This window comes from Plasmodium chabaudi, assembly GCF_900002335.3.
Source record: "Plasmodium chabaudi chabaudi strain AS genome assembly, chromosome: 13".
In the NCBI taxonomy this organism is placed as follows: Eukaryota; Apicomplexa; class Aconoidasida; order Haemosporida; family Plasmodiidae; genus Plasmodium; species Plasmodium chabaudi.
In genome coordinates this window covers 2,260,950-2,286,452 of record NC_030113.2, presented here as the reverse complement: position 1 = coordinate 2,286,452, position 25,503 = coordinate 2,260,950, and the positions used below count along the sequence as shown (strand labels likewise).

The 25,503-nt window shown below is 23.8% G+C and overlaps 7 protein-coding genes across 7 annotated transcripts; 3 read left to right on the top strand and 4 right to left on the bottom strand.

The window, feature by feature from the left end:
- Positions 1–1,061: 1,061 nt before the first annotated feature.
- PCHAS_1362600 (thioredoxin 2, putative) lies at positions 1,062–2,232 on the top strand (the record flags this gene model as incomplete). Its single annotated transcript, XM_016799446.1, has 4 exons — positions 1,062–1,253; positions 1,594–1,643; positions 1,816–1,849; positions 2,035–2,232. 4 exons carry the CDS (start codon positions 1,062–1,064, stop codon positions 2,230–2,232), a joined length of 474 nt encoding a protein of 157 aa, XP_016654733.1.
- Positions 2,233–2,290: 58 nt separating this feature from the next.
- Positions 2,291–4,570, bottom strand: PCHAS_1362500 (conserved Plasmodium protein, unknown function; the record flags this gene model as incomplete). The annotated part of the gene is made up of 11 exons (XM_016799445.1): positions 2,291–2,434; positions 2,755–2,813; positions 2,931–2,997; positions 3,094–3,231; positions 3,357–3,460; positions 3,566–3,596; positions 3,735–3,911; positions 4,031–4,073; positions 4,156–4,204; positions 4,309–4,460; positions 4,545–4,570. The coding sequence occupies 11 exons, from the start codon at positions 4,568–4,570 to the stop codon at positions 2,291–2,293; spliced, it is 990 nt and encodes a 329-aa protein (XP_016654732.1).
- Positions 4,571–5,698: 1,128 nt separating this feature from the next.
- On the bottom strand, positions 5,699–9,844 carry PCHAS_1362400 (conserved Plasmodium protein, unknown function; the record flags this gene model as incomplete). Its single annotated transcript, XM_740313.2, has 1 exon — positions 5,699–9,844. One exon carries the CDS (start codon positions 9,842–9,844, stop codon positions 5,699–5,701), a length of 4,146 nt encoding a protein of 1,381 aa, XP_745406.2.
- A 3,031-nt stretch (positions 9,845–12,875) lies between these two features.
- PCHAS_1362300 (aspartate carbamoyltransferase, putative) lies at positions 12,876–14,240 on the bottom strand (the record flags this gene model as incomplete). Its single annotated transcript, XM_740312.1, has 3 exons — positions 12,876–13,007; positions 13,115–13,612; positions 13,752–14,240. 3 exons carry the CDS (start codon positions 14,238–14,240, stop codon positions 12,876–12,878), a joined length of 1,119 nt encoding a protein of 372 aa, XP_745405.1.
- A 1,239-nt stretch (positions 14,241–15,479) lies between these two features.
- Positions 15,480–18,932, top strand: PCHAS_1362200 (conserved Plasmodium protein, unknown function; the record flags this gene model as incomplete). Its single annotated transcript, XM_735543.2, has 1 exon — positions 15,480–18,932. The coding sequence occupies one exon, from the start codon at positions 15,480–15,482 to the stop codon at positions 18,930–18,932; it is 3,453 nt and encodes a 1,150-aa protein (XP_740636.2).
- A 487-nt stretch (positions 18,933–19,419) lies between these two features.
- On the bottom strand, positions 19,420–20,808 carry PCHAS_1362100 (lipoyl synthase, putative; the record flags this gene model as incomplete). Its single annotated transcript, XM_735544.2, has 1 exon — positions 19,420–20,808. One exon carries the CDS (start codon positions 20,806–20,808, stop codon positions 19,420–19,422), a length of 1,389 nt encoding a protein of 462 aa, XP_740637.2.
- Positions 20,809–21,526: 718 nt separating this feature from the next.
- PCHAS_1362000 (U6 snRNA phosphodiesterase, putative) lies at positions 21,527–22,725 on the top strand (the record flags this gene model as incomplete). The annotated part of the gene is made up of 3 exons (XM_738604.1): positions 21,527–21,569; positions 21,762–22,077; positions 22,257–22,725. 3 exons carry the CDS (start codon positions 21,527–21,529, stop codon positions 22,723–22,725), a joined length of 828 nt encoding a protein of 275 aa, XP_743697.1.
- Between the last annotated feature and the right edge of the window lie 2,778 nt (positions 22,726–25,503).

Sequence of the window (25,503 nt, the reverse complement as noted above, 5' to 3'; positions counted from 1 at the left end):
CACATATATATATTTAATATATTATTTTCTTGTTTCCTTTTTGTGTATTTTAGTTCCCAAAACATGTTATATCACCTTACATTTTTTTTTCACTATTTTTTTTTTTTTCAATTATGCGATAAAACATGGTTATATTATGTGTATAGCATACATAATTAACTAACGAAAAACCCTAAACACATTTGTGTGCAATTCCTAACAAAATTACGACGTTATTATTTTATCGATTTTTTTAAACCTTAAAATTTAAGAAAGGTGTTTTATGCAATTTAAAATATAATCATTATAAAATAAAAAAATGAAAGCATAGAAAACTTTTTTCCTTTGCCTTTTTTTCAAAGGGCCTTATACAACATAATTATATACAAAAAAATTAAAAAAAAATTATACTTCGTAATAATATATAATAAGCAATATGCAATGAACATTTTAATGTGGATTTTTCGTGTTCTAATTTGACATAACAACGTTTTATGGGGGATGGCAAAGCTATCACACTATCACCCTTTTTTCGCATGCACAATAAAATGTTTTATTCGTAGTTGTTTATATATTAAGGTTCAAACGCATAAAAAGCTTAACGAAATAGTATATATTTAAAAACTAAAAGAAAACAAAATAAAGGGAAAAAAAGGAAAAAAAAAGAAAAAAAAACGAAAAACAAAGAAAATGAAAAAGAAAAAAGCAAATTTTAAGAATAGGTATAGCAGAGCAGGATATTTATTTACCGGGTTTTTATATTAATAATTATTCTATACATATATATATATACGCTTATTATATTTATTTTTATATTTTTTTTACTTTTATTTTTTTAGGATTTTTCATTTTTTTAATTTTTATTTATTATTATTGTTGCCCTTTTAAATTTTATTTTTAATTATATATAATTTTTTAATATAGTAATTATAGTTTCTTTTTTTTTATTATATTAATATACATAATAATATTGATCTTATGAATAAATATAGTTAGTAATAATTTTGCTAATTTTTTATTTAACGTTATAATCATTTTTTCTGAAATCAATACTATTAAAGAAACTACAATAGAAATTCATCATGAAGCACATATTAACGTTACTAGTTTTTATTCTAACCTTTTTTTGCTTTAAGGATATAACATGTACTAAAGACTCCACATTAGCAGGACCAGATAATCATTTAACACCATTGAATAAATATGATAAATTTTTTTTGCGTATGTACAATAAGATGCCAAGATTGGAGCAAAATGGCAGTGATTATATAAATGTAATAAATAAATTCCCATTCTAAGCTATTTTTTTTCTTATATATACATATTTGCCTATTGTTACTTTAACACACTTGAATTATGAACATTAACTACAACCGTTTCTTGTGAATTATATTCATGTTGTGTTTTTCATTTTTACCCATATCATAATTTGTTCTTATATATGCATTATTATTAAAATACAAATTTGATGTGTGTGAAAATGTAATGGAGGAAGGAGTTATTATTTCCACGGTCTCCTATGCACGTGGGCATAATGCCAATGCTTCCTTATATATATGTATATATTTTATTATTCGCTTATTTATTATTTATATATTGCTTTACATTTTTTAGGGTGTTAATATGAAGGATACTGTATTTATTTTGTATTTCTTTGCCAAATGGTAACAAAAAATATATATTACTATGCATGTCCCTTATTTTATCATATATATAATGTCATGCTTTACTCTTTTTTATGAGTTTCATAAATTGTTTATTGTATTTCGTTTTATTTTTCATGCACCTTTTTGAACTTCATTATTTTCCTTTTTTATGTTTAATTCAAATTAACAGGTGCCACGCTTGCAAATTACAAGGACCAGAATTGGTAATATAGAAAAATAAAATATATGTGTGCATATGTATAATAATTCATTTTTTCTCAACATATTTGGCTATAACCAAATAAATACACATATTTATTTTTAACTATTCCTATTTTGTTATTTTTTACCAATGGTTTATCATTATTGCTTATACTAATGTAACTATGTTTTTTTTTTTATACAATAGGACAAATTGGAAAAGAATTTCGGAAAAAAAATTCACATATTAAGAATTGATGTTGACACAAATGAAACACTTGCAAAGAAGAATTTCATAAAAGCTTTACCCACAACTATCATAATTAAAAACAAAATTGTATTAGCAAAAAATGAGCATTTTGTTACAAGTGCTGAATTATCATCAACTATTAGAAAGCATTTATAAAATAAGTTATTATATTAGCTATTAATCGCTATATATATTATTTCAGATTCATTATTTTTTAATCTTTGCTTTCTTCTTGTAATTTCATGGCTTTAAATAAGAGTTTGCTCTTTTTGTCATTTTCCTTTTTTTCATGTTTTACTTTATTTATTATTTCACTTTTGTCTTCTTCACTTAATTCGGTGTGACAAATACAACATGTCTATAGTGAAATAAAAAGAAAAAAACGCATTGATAAATATATGCATATATATCTGTGTTATTGTTCATATACATTTTTTTAATCATATTAATGAATAATTTTTTTATGTTAATTAAATTTTTAATTTTTTATATATTTTTTTTTTCAATCACGAAATTTGTTTAAAAAGTATTTATAAAAAATAAACAACATTAATCATTAAGATATAAATCGAGAGTTATATAATCCTCGATTTTTGCTCTCTATTGAGCATAGCATATCATAACTTGCTACAACGTAACTAACACTATTATTAACAATTTTAAACATATTTTCTATACCTTTCTACATTCTCTCCTTATCACAGTTTCATAGACACACATTAAGTGAAAAATATGATCTTGAGAAAAAAAAAAAATTAATTATTATGATGATAAAATTATTACATATATTGAATACTGCTAACAGGAAATGAATCATATATGTACTTGAAAATGACAAGAAAAAAAATGAATACCACAACTTAGCTTATAAAAAACGGGAGGGAAGTTTCCATGTAAAGATTCCGTATTAGGCATTAAACACTGAATTTGGAGTTTGAAAGGAATACATATATTTTTCGTATATTTACATGCCATATGCATATATATTTTTTATGTGCATATTCAAATAAAATATACCAGTTGACACTCCTCTGTATAGATATCTTTATTCTTGGATAAAATCTTCGAACTATTAACTTCTTTTCTAACACTTGTTTTATACTCATCCTCGAATTTTAATTCAGGGTTTTTGCCGTTTTCTACTGGCTTCTTATGCTTTTTTTGCAAAAGGAAAAATTGAAGCAATGAAATTTATATGAACATTAAAGCAATTTATATAATTGAACAAGACGCAGATAAATATTGATCTAATATGTTTATGTTATTATTTTTTTCTTTACACTTTCTACGATATTTTGATCATATTCGGTGTTATTCATATGGTCACTGCTGGTAAAACTCTCTTGTTCAGTTTCACTTTGAAGCCTATCTTGTTCTATGTCTACTAAAGATAAGAAGCAAAAAAAATAAATTTATATCCATATGTGCGTATATTTTCTATTTTACTGATACGGAATGAGGAGATAGATAAAAAGGTCTTCCAAATTACCTTCTCTAACAAAAAGGCTTCTCGAATTTGTCTGAAAAACGTAAAGTGATATAGAGTTCGACAAATATATATAATAAAATGTTGAAGAGAAGTAGCGCACACATAAGTTGATAAATGATAAGCGGAACATGAATATACATATCATTATATTGGTATGCATAGGTACTACATTTTTCATTATCTTGTTTTCAGAGGTTTTATCATTTAATGATAATTTATAAGAACTTAAAACAGAATCAGATAAATGCTTTTCTTTATATGATTCTTCATCTTTTTTAATTGGAGTTGAAAATATATTTAATTCTTTGTTTCTTTTTGACTTGTTGAACTCGGGAATATTTATTAGCTTAGTAAAACGTGTAGATAAGAGAATGGCATGAATTAATTATTTTTGCATAATTATAAATATGAATATCTATATATATATTTGCATGCTCAGTCTATTTTTCTTTCCATTTTTATTACTGTTCTTTTCCGAGATGATGTTTTCTTTTTATTAGATTTTATTCTAATTTAAAAAACGGCAATCATATAGACAAATATAAAGGGTATATACATTTTTTATCACTGATTTTTTCAATTCGTATTACTCATATTCACTGTTTTCAAGTAAGTGATCTTTTATTTGATCTGTGGTGCCTACATATATCAAGGGAATTGATTGTATTGTTTAGTTAACTCTATATTTTTTGGTGAATTTTATTATTATTAGCTAGTTATATATAATATATACGGTATATTACTTGAAACAAACTCTTTAATGTTTACGGTTGTAACTCCTTGCACCTCCAGTATGGCGCATAGCATTCTTATTATCTTATCCTTATATTCAATAATTTCAAAGGCATTTTTTTTGAACTTTTCCAGCTTTATATCATAGTATTTATTATATTTTCTGGACAAAAAAAATTAAATAAATCAACAAAAAATATTTTAACGGAAATTATATCATGGTATTATATACATAGAATTATTATACTTTCTTATATGATCATTTTTCTCCATTTTGGATTTTTATATTTTATCAGATACTTATATCTTTCTATTCATATAATATGACGGGGCGGAAATGTTATAGCATTGCATATTTTGTATATATTCCGCCAACAACAATCATAATAAAATTATAATTAAACAAAAAATAAGTAAAGAAAATAGGAGCTATCCCATGTATATAATAATTACGATTAGATAATGTATGCAATGCATATTTGTCCTTGACTTCATTGTAGTTCGTAAATGTAACAGAGCAAACGAACAAATATATATGCGTCGTAGCTTAAAATAGCGATTTTAGTGTACATACATAGTCATTCGAACTTATAATTATTTTTATTAGCCATTAATACAAAGAAGCAATGTCTTAATAATTATATATTAGTCCAATAGTTGCCTAAATTAGTAAAATAGTGTGCATACACACATATATATAAACAAGGCATATGTATACTTCCTTTGCATATACTTTGGTAAATATATGTTTATTTTCTTTTTAAATAATATATAGTTTTTATTTCGTGATAATATAGTTTTTAAAATTTGCAAAATATAACACAAAAAAAGAGAGAAAAAAGAAAAAAAATGCAAAGTAGCAAAAAATATGCAAAAAACGAAATGAAAGCATAGTATCGTTTTTAATTACAAACTCAAATGATCTAATTATATAAATTAAATTTATAAAATTTTAAACTTTTCAAATTATGTAGAATAAATAGGTAATAATGACCATAATGATAAGAAAGTGTAAATGCAAATGAAAAGAAAAGTAATATAAGGGGGATAAAGGGCATAAAAATATAAAATAAACTAAGAATCATACATTTAATTAATATTTATGACATTTATCAAAAATGCATGAGATTGTGCAATTATATATATGTACATGCTTGTATGTGTGTAGGCGATGATCGTATCAGTTTGTACATAACATTGCACATTGCTTGTTTTCTCGGCACAGTATCTGTATTATGTATAATGTATATATGTTTTGAAATTCCCACATGTGGTATATATGCACAATATACGTGTCTTCCCACATAATTGGGTAAGAAAAAGGGGATAATAGATAAAAAAAAAAATTAAATATGTATTCATTAGTCTTTTGTCACTGGTATGTTCTTGCTTATTCCTTTTCTATCCTTGATCGAGATTCGAATCAACAAAAGAACCGAAATTTCCATTGTTAACCATCCCTAGTGCATTGTCAACAGAATCTATATTGGAATTTTGGGGATCATCATTATTATTTAATGCATTATCACTATTACCATCCCATATAAAACCGCTAGTATTATTTGTATCACCATTAATCATTCCATTAGCTATTTTATTATCGTTTAATTCAAAGCTTGGAAAAAATCCATTATTCCCTTCTTGTTGTATTTGTTCATTAGTATTATAAATTACATTATCTTCTGCATTGTTATAAAAAGGAAGTAAATTTTTTTCACCCTCAAAATTATTTCCATAGTTATTATTCCCAGTATTGTTATTATCACATCCATATTGAATTAATGGGTTATTAAAATTGGAGCCTTCATTATTAGCACCAAAATATACATTTCCTTTATCAACTTGATCATTTACTATATCCTGAGAATAATTATTAAAATTATTTTGGTCATAATTTCCCCCAGCAAATGTATTTCCATCAAAATTATTACCTTCAATAATATTTACATGCATACTTAATCCCTCCATATCTTTATTATGTCCTTCTATGTTACCAATATTCCCTCCTTCGTTATTATAATATTCACCTGCATTGTTATGTATAAGAGGATTGTTTTCATTAGTATTGCTATTATTATTTATCACAAAGCCACCCGACATATCTTGGTTTTCATATGTATTGTTCATATTCATTTGGCCGATGTTTTCATTGTTATAATAATTTCCAATCATATCATTTTGATTCATAGAATTGTTTATATTGCCCTCACCATTTACTGTATTACCTATAAAACCAATATTATCACTACCAATTCCCATATTGTTTTTTTCATCAAACTCTGCATCTATTTCCGTATTTGCCATTAAATCTTCAATATAATTTATCCAATCTATAACTGAATTAAATTTTTTATTATCATAATTTAATTCGTGTTCCCCTTTATTACACCATGCATGAAAAACTTTTGTTTTATTATTTTTTTTAAAATTATAAATAACTTCATCTTTTTGCATATTTCCCTTTTTTGATTGGGCATTATTAGCATCCTCCGCATTTCCATTTAAAGAAAAGTTATAATTGAATGTTTCATTATCACTTCCAGTTTCGCTATTATCACTTTTGCTTTCTAACTCTTCTAATGATTCGAAAAAAGAACCCAATACTCCATATTCAGAAAATATATCATGCCTATAAGGAGAAGAAGCCAAATAGTTAGATGCAACCTTTTCCATATGCTCTTCACTATAATTAGCATCGAAAACAGGTGAGCCTGCATTGGGGAAATTATTGGGTGATTTCATTGGACTATTAGAATATAATAACTGTTGAGTAGGTGATAAAACTAATTCATTCACGTCGGTTAAGTGTAATGTAGATGCATGTAATGAACTGGTCGGAGGAGATTGAGAAAATTTCAAATTCTCTGCATTATTCATAAGCCTAATATCGCATGCTTCTTCAAAATCAGGATCATTTACTTGGATAGGACTTCCTTTTCCTGAACAGGTTTTGATGTCTTGGTGCATTGAACCGTTGGGTATGTTGGGATTTATTACGGAACAATTATTCATATCATAACTATTACCCTCACCCATATTACATTCCTGCCCACATTGCACAGGAGAACGAGGGGAAGATATTGAAAATGAATTGGGGTGACTCATTTCGGGTAGGAGAGGCAATTTTAATGGATGCCCCATATTAGGAGAGGTGTTATGTAATAGGTGATTATTATTTATTTCGTCTTCCTTTCCAATGTGATTTTGTTCAGTTCCTATTGTGCAATTGTCTGCACCTAATAGTTTTATTTTGTTATTATATTCACAATAATTATTTAAAACTTCGTAATTATTAGTCCCATTTTTCATTCCATTAGCAATTTCGTTTTTCTCTAAAGTTTCTATTTCTTTTATTAACTTGTAATAATTTCCATGATCATCTACGCATTTATTATGGGGACTATTATTGCCATCTTTTTGTCTCTCTTTATTATTTTCTTCATTATCTTCTTCTTCTTTTTCATCCTCGTCCTCATATTTATTTTTCCTCCCATCATTGTTATCTTCATTATTATTGTTATCTTTATCCCCTTCATTTCCATTATTACCACCAATACTACTACTGTTGTTATACCCTCCATCATTGCAATTATTATGTGTATAATTTTTATATTCATCTGAATTTCCGCCATTACCATTTTTATTTGCATCCGACCCATCATTACTGTAATTATTGCTTCCATCCGTAGAACAATGTTTATAACACGCAAATACATAACTACTTTTTTTAGGTAATATATTCTTTCCGATCAAATTATCACAATAAAACTTATTATGCATGAAGTCGATTCCATATTTATTTGATATATTGTTAAGACGATTGCTATAAAATGTATTGCTCCATGATAAATTATTTAGAAATTGATAAATATAACATATTTTTTCAAAATCATTTACTTTGCCAAAATTTTTGGGAGCAATTGATGATATATTCATCGTGTTCAAAGAAATATGATTTAATAATTCACAAACAACTGGATTTTTATTTACCGATATAAGCTTATTACAATTTAAATTATTATCTTCATTGATTGTGTTTATATTTTGGCTAGCAGAATAATTAGAACTAACATTTTTATTAGCACATTCTCTTTTCAAAATATTTTTTTGGTAACGATCTGCAAAACGATGTTCTATATTTTTATAAACATAATAATTTATTAGCATTTCAAAAGAAAAAGTGAGATATGCATTTAAAAAATTCATCATATCTTTATATATATAAGGATATGAATAAAATTTCATGTTTGGACCATTTTCATTTTTTAAATAATTAACAATACGACTACTATCGTTAGGAAATAATTTATTTTCATATTTTATATTTTTGTTTTCCTCTTCTTTATTATAACATTCTATATTTATTTGATGTAATAAGTTTTTATTCACATTTTTTTTTATGCCTTTTTTTAGCATCTTAAATTTAGGCTTAAAATTATCATTTCGTTTTACGCTCAATATATCTCGGACGTTTATTTTGTTACCAAAATTGTTTTTATTTCTAACAGGTTTACTTTTTACAAACTTACTACGGTGGTTATAATGACTATGTTCATCATTATAATAGCAAGATGCTCGAATCTTATTATAATTGCATATATATTGAATTAACATTCTTTTTATTTTTTCAAGGTTACTCTTTATGATCTTCTTTATATCCATTATATTATTATTTCCATCATTCGGATTAAAATATTTCCAAAAATGTTCCATATCAGGTATCAACATCATATTTATGTGTTTGTTACGATATGTGGTATTTTCTTTTTCAGCATATATCAAATTATTACTCATTCCATTGATCTTATCATTCCATCTATGAGATATTTTATTTATAATTTGATCCATTATGTCGTCACTCATATATTTTATATATTCCATGATGAACACATATTTTATTAGCTCATTTTTATTTGAATTTTCTATCAATTTTTCAAAAAATAAAAATTTTATTTTTTTCATTAAATTTTTTTTCTCATATTCTTGATTATCTATTTCTTTCTTTTTTCTTTTCTTTTTTTTCTTTTTCCTTTTCATTAAATGTTTCATTACATATATAATGATTTTATCGTAATTATTTGCATGCTTACTCCATGATTTTGTATCTATTTTTTTTTTTTTCTTCTCGCTTTTTATGGTATTCAAAAATAAAGTCGATAAATAATCATAACATAAGCTATCATTATTATGTAGCGTAACATATTTATCATTTTTTATATTTTTATTAAGATTTATTAACTGCTTATAATGCAAGTTCTTTATTAATTTTTTTAATTTTTCACGATCATCATTTTTAATATCTTGAATATTAAGTGTTTTTAATGCATACAGCATATATTTCTTATATTGTCTTTCCATTATTTTATTATTTGTTCTTTGAAAAAGCGAAGAACTTTTTTTTTCGCATGTATTCAATATGACAATATCCTTATGTAAATAGCTTTTTTTAATGTTTTTTTTATATGTATAACCATCTGCATTCAATTCTCCATTATTTAGTACATCCATATAATTTATATGATAAGTTTCATTTTCATTCGCTGCCATTTTAGATATTTCTATATTTGAGTAAATATTTGTACACGCATATTTTAGCGTGGGGAAACTTATGCATATGTATGCATATACCTACACGCATATATGCCTGTACACAATACTCTATAAAATTAATTCGACCTGTACTGATACTCTCCAGTGTTATTATTCTACTCTTGGTGGCTTCTCCTTGAAAACGTCAATCAATATATATTTTTTTTTTCTCTTAATAGATATATATATTTATAAAATTAACTCTACGTACATTTGGCAATTCTCTATCTATATAATATATTTTTTTTAGCTATATCAACGTATATTTCATATTTCTATTATATAATATTAAATTTTTCCCTTCATAAAATATTTACTCATTACTAACAACGTTCTTCGATTTTTTATATAATAATCCCCTTTATGGTATAAATATATTTTTTTACAATTATATATATATTTTTTTAATTCCCTTTTTATTGTATTTAGAAATTAAAAATTTACTTTAATATAATATAGAAAATTTTTTTATTTTCTATTATCATGTTATTATGGTATTTTTTTTTTTGCTATCATGTTTTTTTGTAATATATATGTTACTTCGTTCCTATTATTTTACTGTTATATTGTTTTTTTTAACGATATCAAACTTAAAAACATTTATTATGTTAATATAAAATATTATTTTATTTTACAATTTTTATAAATTTCGATTTATTGGAAAATTATGAAAAATTATGTATTTATATATAGCTATGTATACATAATGTATTATGCATATAATGCATATAGCATAGCATTGAAATGGTAACATACAAATTTATTATTATTTATATAAACTAATATGATTAAGCTTACATGAAAATATAATGAAATAGACAAAAAAAAACTTATAAAATAAATGTATTGCGTAAAGATATTATATACTAATGCAAAAAAAAATATATATTTTTTTTATGACATATAAGTGCTATTTTTTTTTCAAAAATTAGCCCGAAAGGGCATACATATATAGGGTACTATTATTATACCTATAATTATTTAATATTATATATGATATATATACAATTTACGGCAATATTTAATAGAAAAAAAATTGTATAGGCATATTAAATTCACGTATATATATGATTAAAGATATTAATTTTTTCTAAGTAAAAAAGAGAAAATATATTACATGTATACATTAATGAAACAAGAACTTGAAATGGGTATTTTTCATATCAAATTTTATGCTATAAAATTATAGTTTTAGTATCGCCATTTATTATATATTAATGAACAATAATAAAAGAATATTTAACTAAATGGATTAATTATAAATAAATATTATTTATAATTCTATTTGTTGTTTTTTTTTGCTGAAATTAGGAGGGTACACCAAATAATTTACTAAAAAATATCTATAAGTTCATTTAAAAAAGGTATAAAGTATTAACAATAAAAATATATATATATAACAGAGAAAAAGAGAAAATAAAAATATATTCCATTAAAATTGGTATTTTACACATATTTTCTTCAATTATATATATTTTTTAAAAATAAAGCTATATATTTTTCATGTCCCCTTTTTTATTAATTTTTATTATGCAATAATAATAAAATACGAGACTATCTTCTTTAATACTAATTTTTTAAATCACAATACAAGCATTAACTTTTAAAGTGGTAATCATAGTATGTAGAAAATTTACGAAAAAGAATAAAGTATCTATAAGAATGCTAAAACGAAAAAACATATGTAATAACTATATGTATTTAATATATTTTGTATATACTTGAAACACAAAAGTTCTTTTCTCTATACGGAATGGAGACACGTATCATGTTCTACATCCTTGAAGATAAAATGTTCGATAATTAAATAAAAAATAATATAATAATAAAGCAATGTTATATACATATTTATAATATTCTATGTATCGTGCAAAACTATAACATAGAAAAGGTATTCGATGAAAATAAACATAAATGAATAATAAAATATTCGCACTTGTTGAAAAAATTGTATATGTGTACGTATTCTTATAATTTCTAACAAATTTAAATATTTTTTAATACATATATCAGTTTTATAGTATGTATCATATTAGTAGGCTATATGGAAAAGGTTTGCACATTCATTGGAAATAAAATATATGTGCATTTTTAATTTATTAATATAATTCTTATATATCCCATGAATAATTCATACACACACGCACAAAGGGAATACATATATTTACCTCTTTTGAAAAAAAAAAATGAAAAAAGCATTGCATTCTTTTTTGGATTATTACATTGGCAGTAATATACCCATTTCTTCATCACTGTACCTTTTGTCAATTAATACATTTTTTATTACACTTTTTTTAACTGGATAACGAGAAAAAATATATAAAAAATATTTTTTTATAATATATACTTATTCAAGAATAATATTAGACAAAAAAATATTCTATTGGATAATGTTCTTCTAAATAAATTGTCCTCTTTTTTAAATTATAATAAATATACTACCAGCTATTATATATATATATATATATACATTGTTAATGTTGTCGTACCTTTCCAATGATTTGGCATTCTATTGTATACTCGTAATTAGGTTACGTCTTTAAAAAAAAGGCACATTAAAGAAATACTAATAAATTAATATTTTATCATAATTGTTTTAAAATGCAATGCTATATATATATTATACTATGTTCATTTATTTATCGTTTTAAATATTTAAAAAATGTGGTTATTATTTTTTTCGTTCTCTTAAATCAAAATATGGATCTTTCAAAGCAATTTAATGCATCAAATTTAAAACATACATATAAAAAAAATAAAATTATTGATATATTATATATTTTTGAACAAATATATTATAAAACAAATATACATAAATAATTGTATGACTTATGTTCATAATATCTACATATTCATTATTAACAAAAAAATATAAGTTAAAAAAAAGGTATTGAATAAATATAACTGTCCATAATTATACGAATAAAATGTATTATTTGCCTATTTCTATCCTTCTACTAATTTTCTATTTATTCTTACATAAACATATTTATGAGAAAATAAGGTATAACAATGCCATTCGTACATATAAACCATTTTCAGCTTGCAAAAAATAGACACTCTTAGGATTTTCATCAACCTCTATTTTTATTTCATTAACCCTTGGAAGGGGGTGAAGAACCTGAAAATGAAGTAAATATATGAACGAATGTAAGAGAGATGCCATATTGTGTTGTCTACGTAAAATGACAAAATTAAAAAAATATACTATACGCATATATTGTATACCTTGGCGTCGGGTCTTGTATTTCTTAACGCATTGTTATCCAAAATAAAAGAATCTTTGTATTTATTATATTCGCTCATATCTGTAAATCTTTCTTTTTGAATTCTCGTCATATATACAATATGAGTATCCTCTAATCCCTTTTCTAAATTATCATATTTGTTTATAGAATTATCGTCATAAAAATTATTTTTTTTCAAATTATCAGATATAATATTTATTATATTATCAGGAATGTCTAATGATTTACATGAAACAAAATTGAAACTAACATTATATCTACTAAGTAATTTACTAAGAGAATGAATAGTTCTTCCGTTTTTTAAATCCCCAACAAATGCAATCTTAAGTTTTTTGTTTGGGTTTCTATCCAAAATATATGGGAAAAAATTATATATTGTGTAAAAGTCTAAAAGGGACTGTGTTGGATGTTCTCCGGTTCCGTTCCCCGCGTTGATAATTGGCTTGGTTGACGTTTCAATTGCCAAATCAATATTATTCTGTGAATGTTTCAAAAAAAATAATAATAAGTAACTAAATAAATTAAACTAACACAAAAGCAGTAAATGAAAACTAAAATATGGATACATATATGCATGTGTGTGAACGAATTTATGCATAATATATTTTTTGTATTACATTTGAAGCATCTCTGTATATAATTCCATCAACATATTTTGACATAACAGAAAAAGTATCCTGTACAGTTTCTCCTTTATAAAAGGAAGTTGAATTTACATCCGTAATATTTATTACTTTTGAGCCTAATCTTAAAATAGCAGCATCAAAAGAACATCTCGTTCGTGTACTTGGCTCTGTAAATAAACTACAGAAAACTTTATCTTTCAAATATTTGGAGTCCTTCTTATCTCTTAATATTTTTTCAAATGTTTTTGCTGTAAATAAAATTGCTATCAATTCTTCATCGCTTATATCTTCAATGTTTATAACATGCTTATTTTTCATTTTTTCTATTATCTTATTCAGATCGACATTGAATTTAGTTTTTGCTTCACATTCCCCTTCAATTGTTAGTTGCCTTTTTCTGTCTTTAAGATATTTGCATGTTAATAATGTGGCTGTTAAAAGAACACCACCTGAAATTATCGAATCAATGATCCTACCCATTTTATATATATCGCATAAAAACTAGTATATTTATTCAATAGTAATAAAAATAGGCATATATATATGTAACACTTGACGAAGGCAAAAAATGGTATATTAAAACATAACTTGTGATTTTTAAAATTTACAAATTGGAGACAAATATGAATGAAAACAAATATAAAAGAAATATATCATTTAGTTATTTTTTCAAAATCGAAAAAAGTGGAAATAAAATAGTGTACACAATTTTTTTTTTGTTTTTTTTTATTCGATAAATTTCAATATGATGAAATACTATAATTGTTTAAAAACAATTTATTAAACCAAATAAATCATAAATATTACAAAATAATGAAAAAATAATGCACGAAATAAAGAAAAGAAAACAAATATATAACCACTATATATGTATATAATTAATGAAAATAACTGTGTGAAGAATAATATGCAATAAAAATCCCATTTTCCAAAAATCTTTAGTATTTTATTGAGACGTTCTCTCCTATATATTTGTACAAATTTTGAATGTAACAAGGCATATCCTTAAATTAAAAAAAAAATTAAACTTTCAATTTCATAATTAGAGAAATAACCTACATATAATATAACATAAATTGGGATTAATTCTAAGTGATATTTCACTTTTTTATAATTTTGTATTTATATACGTATGCGCGTATGTATATATTTATTTTAAGTCCATTTATAATTCAAAAAATTCGCTATAAAAGTCGCCAAAAAAAATTATATTTGTTAAAAATGATATCAGTATATTGATAGTTTTATTAACTTTGTTTTTAGTAATAAAGAGATTTTTTCCGTTTTTTATTTTTTTGCTTTAATACTCTTTGCTTGGCAATTGGAACTAAGAAAAAAAGTTATTCATCACTCTGATAAGCATTTTTTAACATTAAATAGAAGGAATGATTAAAAGTGTGCAGAACAATACACTTTTTCCTTGAACATATAGAGAGAAAAAACAAATCAAGTAGTGGCATAATCGGCCAAATCTTGAATATGTAATATATACATTTTTTAAAATATATGTCACCGTAGAAAAGAACTACATAAACCAGTTAATATATCGTTTGTATACCAAAACATAGGCATATATGTATAAAAAATAACATAAAAGAGCTACAGATACAATGTTAAAATTTTAAATTAATTAAAATATAAATATTTCTCACACACTTTTCTTAAGAAAAGAATAAGCAAGGTGATAGTTTTCTTTATTAACTAGCGAAAATCAGGAAAATGTTCATCGCTAGCTATTTTGATCGAAAAGATACACTCCAAATAAAGAAAGAAGAGAAAAACGAAGATGAGTACAGAAGAAACAATATTGAAAGGGTTTTAAAAAATGCGATAATATCCTATAAGGAAAAAAAAAACAAACAGACATTAGAAGACACCAAAAATATCAAAGAGGAAATAAAACAAGTGTTATCCAATTTTTTAAAAAAACAATTAAAGAAAAGAAGCAAAAATAATATTTATTTTGAGGAAAAAAATTATAATGATAAAAATGGAATAAACGAAATATATCGGAAGGTATTATTTAATCAAATAGGTGTCAGTGGTTATGGGAATAATAAAGATGAAAACAAAGTAGTTAATGTATTCTTAAAAAATAATAAAGATTTAAAATACTGCTCTGGTAATATACTATTACTTGGGCAATATCTTAACAGTGACAAATTAAAAGATATAAACATTGAACATATTTATAAAAATGTTGACATATATATATGTGATAGTAAATCCCAAATTAGTAAAATAAAAACACAACTAGAAATGGAAGCAGGACGTGAAATAAAAATTGAAAATGATAATTTACATAAAATATATTATATAAAAAAGGAATTAAAAAATAACCAAATAGTGGAAGAAAGTACTAATACAAATATAATTGAACACATGATAAAAGAAATAAAAATAATAAAAAATTTAAAAAAACAAAAAGAATATCTTATTTCGATAAAAAATATATTAAGTAATTTAGAAAAAGCAAAAAAATTTGCTGTTAGTAGAAATTATGATCATTCATTATACCTAATTTTAGACGTTGTTAAAAAAATACACATTTTTAAAACAAATGCAAAAAGGATGATAATTAAAGATATCCAATTTATTATAACATTAATTTCACAATATTATTTTAATAAAATTAAATTATTATTATCAAGTATACAATGGGGAAACAATATTTCTCATGTTTCTATCGATTCGCTTGAAGAAATTATAAATAACATGGATGGATTAATCGAAAATCAAATTGATAAGGAAATCCTAGCATCAGAAAATCGAAAGGAAGATACAAAATATAATACTGAAATCGACCCTATGAATAATATGCTTAACTTAGATACTGTTTCTGATAACTTTTCTATTATGCCTCCAATCCACAATAACAACACAGATGATAAATCCGTAAATATGTTTAAAGAAAAATTAAAAAAAAATAAAAATACATTTATCGATTCAATTAATAGTTCAACCATATTTAATGATGCATACATTTCATTGATAAAAAGGGAAAGCTTCGAATTTGTTAACATAATATTTAGTTGGCATTTAATTGAAAAAATACAAACCTATATAAATAGGCAAAATTCAAATAAAAAATACAGCAGTAATAACAGTGATAGCAATGATAATGAAGATACTCAATCTGATCATCCAACGATGCCATTTTCTTTCGAAAATTGTGAATGTTCAATGGGATATGTTGATAAAATGGCAGAAATAATAATTCAATTTTTTAGATCATTTTTCCAAAATCACGAAAGTCCTTTATTTAAGTTTGATAAACCTGAATGGGGTTTGAAATATTTATTCTATCAATCCATTATAAGTAGTTATATTTTTAAAATGTTAATAAATTATGATAATTTAATGGATTTAAGCAAAAATGTTATATTTCATTATGCATTACAAGATTTTTTCACGCATAAAAATGGGAATAAAACTTATGAACATGATCACATGGATATCCACAAAAACAGAGATGAAAATAATAAATATAATGTTGACACATTTATTGATACACAAAGTAGTTCTAATGAGAAAGGGGTAGAAACATACTACATGATGTATAACAACATGACAAATGACGAAAAAAGAAATATATATTATGAAATAATAAATTATGACAAAGCAATGAAAAAATTAAACTATAAAATTATTGCAGATTGCAGATTATATATACTAAGTAGAATTTCGTATTTTATTAACATGTATTATTTGAATGAAAAATATAAAGATGACATTAAAAAATCATTTTTCAATTTTATCCATCATATTATTATGATATATAATAAATGGTTTATATATGACAATTATAATTGTAAATATTTATTGGAAGATTTTTTCACAAATACATATGTTGAGTTATTGAATGACGAATCAGTGCGTAATTCGCTTGATAATAATTCAGATTCGATAAATCTTACACACAATTTAAAAAAATCTAGTACATTTGTAAAGGATGAAAATGGAGTAGAAGAAAATGAAGCTAAAAAATACAACTATTCAGATGATGATATATTAATAAAAAATATGAATAAAAATAAAAATCGTAGTTCTAGTGAAAATATCGAAATTAGAGGAATGTGTGTTCGGGACTTTTTTATATTAATAGAAAATGAGTTTCTTTCTAATATACTAAATGATATGTCTGAAAATGATTGTTGTATTAAATTAAAAAATAATATAATATTAGAAGAAAATGATTGTATAAATGAATATGGTGATATATTTATTGAATTGTTAAAAAATATAACAAAGAGATTATTACATTTTGAAAGTAATAGTGAATTTATGGAAGATTATGCAAATAATGTTTTAAAAAATATATTAATAATTGTTAAAGATGAGTTTCGTAAGCATTGGAATAATATTAATGATTTAGTTAGCGAGTGTACTACCACTTGTTTATTATATGTTTCGATATATTCTATAAATACTTATTTATTTAATTTTAAATATAAAAAATATATAAAAGAAATGATATCAACCTTTATCTCATTACAAAATAAAATGCTTAGTAACTTTTTAGATGCTTTCTATCATTTTATATCTATCCGAATTTATAATTTATTTACTGTTCATAATATTTTCCATGAATATATATTAAATAATTTATATAAAATTAAAAAAATTGTATTTGACAATATGTTTTTAGAAATCGCCAATAAAGTATTGCATAAATTGGATCAATCTATTATAAACTTTTTAATAGATCAAGGAGTTACATTTTTACACAATCAAGATACATTTAATATTTTCCTTGGAAATTCTCACACTATTTTGCAACAAATAGATGAGTTATGCAAAACAACAGAAAATATTAATAAATTTGGCAACTCTAATACTTTGTTATATTCCATGCCATATTTGCGTGAACTTATAAAATTATTTACATGTGACATTGATGTGCTAAAAAATAAAATCAACCATGTCAAAAATAAAAAAATACCATTACCAAATAAAAATAATTGGATTAATCAAGTTACAAAATTAACTAATTCACTTTTAAGTGATAATTATAATTATGAAGACTTAAATGATGCCTTTATGTCGCCGGAATACCGATCTAAGGATTTACAAATACCTTTAAACAAAATTAAACTTATATTACAGAGACGTCCGGACATTCAAATCATCGCCAAAAATTCCATCATCATACAGGAGTTTTTAGAGCAATGACTTTCCAGTATGATGGGCAAACGAATCGGATATTACTATCCATTTTCAAACTAGTTGAATAACATCCCATATTTATTGTTTCGTTGTTTTTTACTTTGCATTTTTTCATTTTTTTAAACTTTGAACTCTAAAGCATTTTTAGTCTAAACATCCAATTAACTAAATAGCTTGAGAAATCGAGCACTGGCATACGTATAAAAAACATATAATTTGAAAAAAAAAACAGTTTATGTATATAAGTAAAAAATAGTGCATATATGGGTACAAACAATAATTATGCATTCACCAAAACAAACACATAGACTAAAAAAACATGCACTTGAATGAAGGCACTGATTTCGCGATGTTTTATTTGATCTCTGCACACATTCAGTAAATCTATCAATTCTGTTACTAATTTCGACTCATCTCAATATTGAATAACAAAAACAAATGCTTCCATAATATAATTGTTATATTTTTTTATGCTATAAAAAATATAATTTCTTTATTTGCTGACTTCTACCGGTTTAATCTGTTGACTTTTCTGATTTCTTCCCTTTTCCACCATATTTTTCATAAAATATTCTCCTGCCATATAAGATGACCTAACCAATGGGCCACTAGCTATATACTTAAAACCCATTTTTAAACCGACATCTTTGTAATAATTAAACATTTGCGGTGAAACATATTCAACAACATTTAAATGATTCTTCGTTGGTCTTAAATATTGCCCAAATGTTATAACATCTACGTCATTTGATCGAGCATCTTTCATAGTTTGTAGTACTTCGTCTTCCGTTTCCCCTAACCCTAGCATAATACTAGTTTTTGTATATAAATTTGGATTAATTTCCTTTGCTGTTTTCAATACAAATAGCGATTGTTCATAATTAGCTCTTTTATCTCTTACATACTTCTGTAAACGTTTAACAGTTTCTATATTATGTGCATATACATCTAACCCACTTAATGCAAGTCTCTTTATTGAATCTTTATTTCCTTGGAAATCAGAAACTAAACATTCTATCAAAATATTAGGCTTTGAAAATTTTATTAACTCTACAGTTTTAGCAAAATGGTCTGCACCGCCATCGGGTAAATCATCTCTATCAACTGAAGTTAAAACAATATAATTTATATCCCATTCACAAATTGCTTTAGCTGTGTTAAAAGGTTCATTAATATCTGGTGGTGGTGGTTTTGATGAAGTTTTTATTGAACAAAATTTACAGCCTCGTGTGCAAGTGTCACCCAATAACATAATAGTAGCTGTTCCAATATTCCAGCACTCTCCAATATTAGGACATTGGGCCTCTTCACAAACTGTATGAAGTTTTAATTTACCTAAATCTGCTTTTAATTTTTTATATTTTTCACCACTTGGTGCAGGTACATGAAACCAGTCAGGTTTTTTTTCTGGCATTGCATTTCCAACCTTCGGTATTTTCACCTTTTTATTTTTTCCCTCATCCTGTGCATTTTCGTTAGTATAACGATCTTTAATATTTTGTTCCTGGTTGATGCGATTATTTTTATTTTCGCTTTCAATTGCGATCTCTCTTTTTACAGGATTGGCACCGCTTTTGTTGTTTTCATTTGCTTCCTTATTTCTAACTGCATCAAATTCCAAATTTTGTTTAGTGGCATATATTCCTTTATTGTCAACACATTTATATCCATTTGTATTTCCTTCTTCAAAATTTGAAACATTTCTCGTATTTTTAAATGTTTTTCTTCTTTTTCTTACCGAACCAGCTATATATAGCATTTTACTGCTATCAACAGAATTCCCATATTCACAACACTTTCTATCCTTTGATATTCCGTACACCAAATTAGAATAAGGCAGAACAAATATGCTGTAACTAAAAAACAGAACAAGAAAATTCATGTTTCTTTCTCTGTCAAAATGAACGATACACTAAATATATATGTGTATATTTGTTCGTATATCTTTTTCTTTTTTTTATTTTTTTGATATAAATTATAAACTCATTAAAAATGAAATCAAAAATATAAAAAATATAATTATATTTTTTAAACTATTATTCATTCACACCTTCAGATGCATAACCTACCTACTGGGGCCACAAAATAAAATATACCACTTTTTTTTAAAGCTAAAATGATTAAAGTTCAGAGGATATGGTGTCCATGCCTTCTCATAGTGATGAATATATATGCATATTCCGCATGCTCATTTTTCCATTTTTTTCTCTTGGCCTTAAAACCTTCAATCTGTTGGTTTTTGAATAACTCACAAAATCTATGAATATGTAATATCTATTTACATGTGCGTTTTATATATATCCAACATTTTTTTTTATTACTTAGAAGTATAAAATTTTCTGCGTATGTCGATTCTTGAATGAATACGAAATAGTGAACACGATACCACGTACACATATAAACTATATATTTATATATTTATTTATATTTATTTATTAATTTATTATTTTTCTCTATTAAATATATGCATTTTTAACATGCAATTTTTTATCATTCCGAAGGACATTATTTTGGCGAGCCGCTGATTTTTTACTTTCTTTTTGCAAATATGAATGAGAACAAACGGGATTAATAAAAATAAGATGAAAACATAAAACAAAATGTCTAATCAAGGAGACTATTACTCGTATATTTATATCCCAGGTAATAAAATAAGAGAATTTTTCGAGTTTAGAATGTTTTATCCATACGCACATATATATATTATACATATAGATGCATTGTTTAGTAATCTTACAAATTAGTATCAACACTAATTTATCTTTCCGTTCTATATATACAATGAGAGTATAATAGATATATGTTTTTATGTGTGTTTCATTATTTTTTATTCAGTAAAATGCAACAAAGATATTAAAAAAAAATGTGAATTTTGTTTCGGCCTCTTGCGCAAACTACTAGAAAAGCAGCTGGGTATAAGCACAAATGATAACGATTCAGCTAGCTTTCAAAAAAAGGAAAATGAAATTAAAAAACATATTTTTTACCAGTTACATAAATTAAATGATGATCAAACAAAATTTAAACAAGCATCACAAAATAATTCTATGGATGTGTTACATATAACCATTGCAGATTCTTTGAAAATAAAGAGGCATATGATTGAACCCTTTATTGAAAAAATACGAGAAAGTCTAAAAACACAAAAGTGGTAATTATTTTTAAATATATGCCAAAAAATGTTTTTTATATTTTCACACACTTCAACAAAATGGAGGCATAATTTTTATATGTAGTATGAATGTCTGGGGTTATAAAATACCAGGAAATGTCATGCATTAGAGTATGAATTCACGAATTGTAATATTATATATTTTATTTTTTTTTCAGTTTTTATCTTTTTTTTAAAAATACGGTTGATTTATACAAAAGCCAAAAAAACGACAAATATTTTTGTGCTTATTCAGTAAAAGAAGAAGACCAAAAAATACACTTAAATTCCATAATGGAAAAAATTAACAGTATACTAACTGATTTTGGTTTAAGTGATATTTTTTCTACTAATAGAACCTGTCATATGTCATTAGCATATACAGATATAAGTTTAGATACACTTATACAAAATAATAGTTTAAATATAAATGATAATATTTGGTTTGATATAAATAAAATAATTAACTATAATAATGATCAAACTCAAAATGAGGTTAATGATTCAAATGAGTTTTATATATATGTTAATTCTATTTCTATTCGCGTAGGAAATCAAATATATGAAATACCATTCAATACTATTGGTGGGTATTCATATGAACTACATACAGATGATTCATATAATGATAGCAGTTCTAGTGAGTAACTTGCTTATTTTATCATTCACACTTTTTTTAAAATATATATTTGTATTTATGAAATTATAAATGTATGCAAATCTTTACCATTTTCAATACTATATACACACATATTTTTTACTTTATTTTTTTAATTCCCTAAAATATCCTTTAAAAAGGTTTAAGTATTATGCATAAAAGTAAAATACCCAACTGTGCAAAAAAATTTTTTTCTTTTAATTTATTACTTTATATATATGATATATTATTTTTAATGTTTAAAACTGATATAACGCCTTAAATAAAAAAGATACAACAATTTGTATAAACCTTTAGAATAAAAAAAAACAATTACCTGTCTATAAAAACAATAGCACACATATATATGCATACTATTTACACATTCACATAGTTATGAATTTAAAATTATATAATTATTTTAAATGTTGTTGATATTCATTTTGGTATTTTTTTCAATATTTGCAACATATTTTTATGAACAAATAAGAGAAAAATATTATTACTAGCAGTAGCGCTATTATGAATCATTTATATATTTCATCAAAGGATTAAAACCGAGAAAATATTTTTTGCCTATATATACCAGTGCCACCATGGGACAAAGAAAAATAAACTAATTTTATTATATACTGTGCTATATGCATCCATATATATATTATACAAATGCCAGAACTGCAAAGAAATTGGGGGCAGCAGCACATATGGCAGCAGACTGCAGGAAAACTATCAACAGGAAATGCATTGGCACTTAAATAATATTTGTTACAAAGCTAACAATTCAGAATATTACGCTTATATAATATTTTATAAATTTATTAAAATGTGTTAAAATAATAATGCTCCATAAATTAAATAAATTCTAATGGACAATTATGCACAAAAAATATATATTACACCAATTTTGCCTTTACCAAGCATAAATTTATTAATTTTGTGAAAATAATTTTTGAAATAATATATATATATACTTAATATGTTATAAAATATAAATAAACAATAATATATAGTACTAATATATACGTAAATATACGTATATAACACTTGTGTATTTTAAAAAAAAAATGCATGCCCACATTTCTATAACGGGAAAAAATGACGTGGAAATAAAAATAATTATGCATCGGTTTCTATAAATATATCATGCATAATTCTTCTATTATATTGTTATTTTTTAATTTAAAATTAAATCGATGCACCATCATATCTACAACTTTTTTAATTTCATATATTAAGTATGCAGCATGCACTATAAAAAATGACAAAAATTATTAAAAATGTGCATAAAATTTAACACATGTGTTCTCCAATTTTATAAAAATTTCTATTGATTTTTATGAGCAAAATATTTATAAAAATTAAAAAAATTACACACATGTAATTTCCATTTTTTTGTTTTTTTTATGATAGAGAGTAATTGCAAATAAAAAATAATAAAATAAAATTCCCAAACAATGTGCATATACATAGAACATAAAAAATAATAATTATTACTTATGAAAAAAAGAAAAAAACAACGCACAATTATAGAAAAGGAAAAGTGTAAAAATAATAAAATAGTAAATAATTTAATGACAAAAAACACACATAATAAAATAAAATAATAATAAACAATAAATAAATAACATAAAGAAAAATTAAGTGATAAAAAATTACAACAAAACTTAAAAAAGAGTAAATAAATATAACCTAAAATATATTAGATAAGAATCAATATCAACATTTATGTAGAAAAACAAAATATATAGTTGTCTTTTAATACGAAATATATATATACATACACACAGACATGTTTTAAAAATTACATTACATACAATTACATATTTATTTGTAACTAATACAATCGTTTTTAAATACTAAGTACTAATATGTTTTAATTTTTATATGTACCATTAAAAATATCAAACCAAACAAAGCGATGCATATTGTGTGAACTGCTATTTGTACATACATAGCTGTTAAATATTATTAGTTATATATAATCAATGATTTTATAAAGTATATTCATATTTATTTAATTTGCAATTACATGTTGAAGTAAATAAGTGAAATGATGTAACACAAATTATATATATACAAACGTAGGTGTAAATATATACATAGCATTATAAATTATTACATAAATTTTTATACGCATTTATGATTATAACCATTTTTTATGTAGCATATTAAGTATTTGTTTTCATATAACATTATTATATAAATTTGTTCATATAATGAAAATTACCATATTGCATTAAAAAACGGAAAAATATTTCTGATAAAGTTAATATATATATTTGTTATTACACACAGTTATATATGTTTTCGTACTAATATAGGAACTTAAAGCATTTATGGCATTATTTAGCTGAACTTAATGTGTAATCCATTTTAATTTTGTTATTTATTACGCGAGTTTGCAGCTTATATATATAGTAATATACACACATATATTTAATAGTTTCATATTATTTGCTTATATAACTTCTTCCTTTTTGTTTTATTTATAACTAGGAACATAAGTTATAGTATCTTAGTTTTTCTTATTTTACTTTTTAATATTTTATAATTTTTAAAAGGTGCGTCTTATATTATATATATATTACATTACACTATATATTTTAATGATCCATGAGTATCTCATAAGTATTTTTGTATTATATTATTGTTAGTAATTTGGCACATATACTAATACATATTATCCTTCGGATAAGAAAATAAATATAAGAATTTATTTTATTAATATGAAAATATGAGTATGCATAGATATTATATATTTGGCAAAGTGTAAAAAATGTAGTAGTATA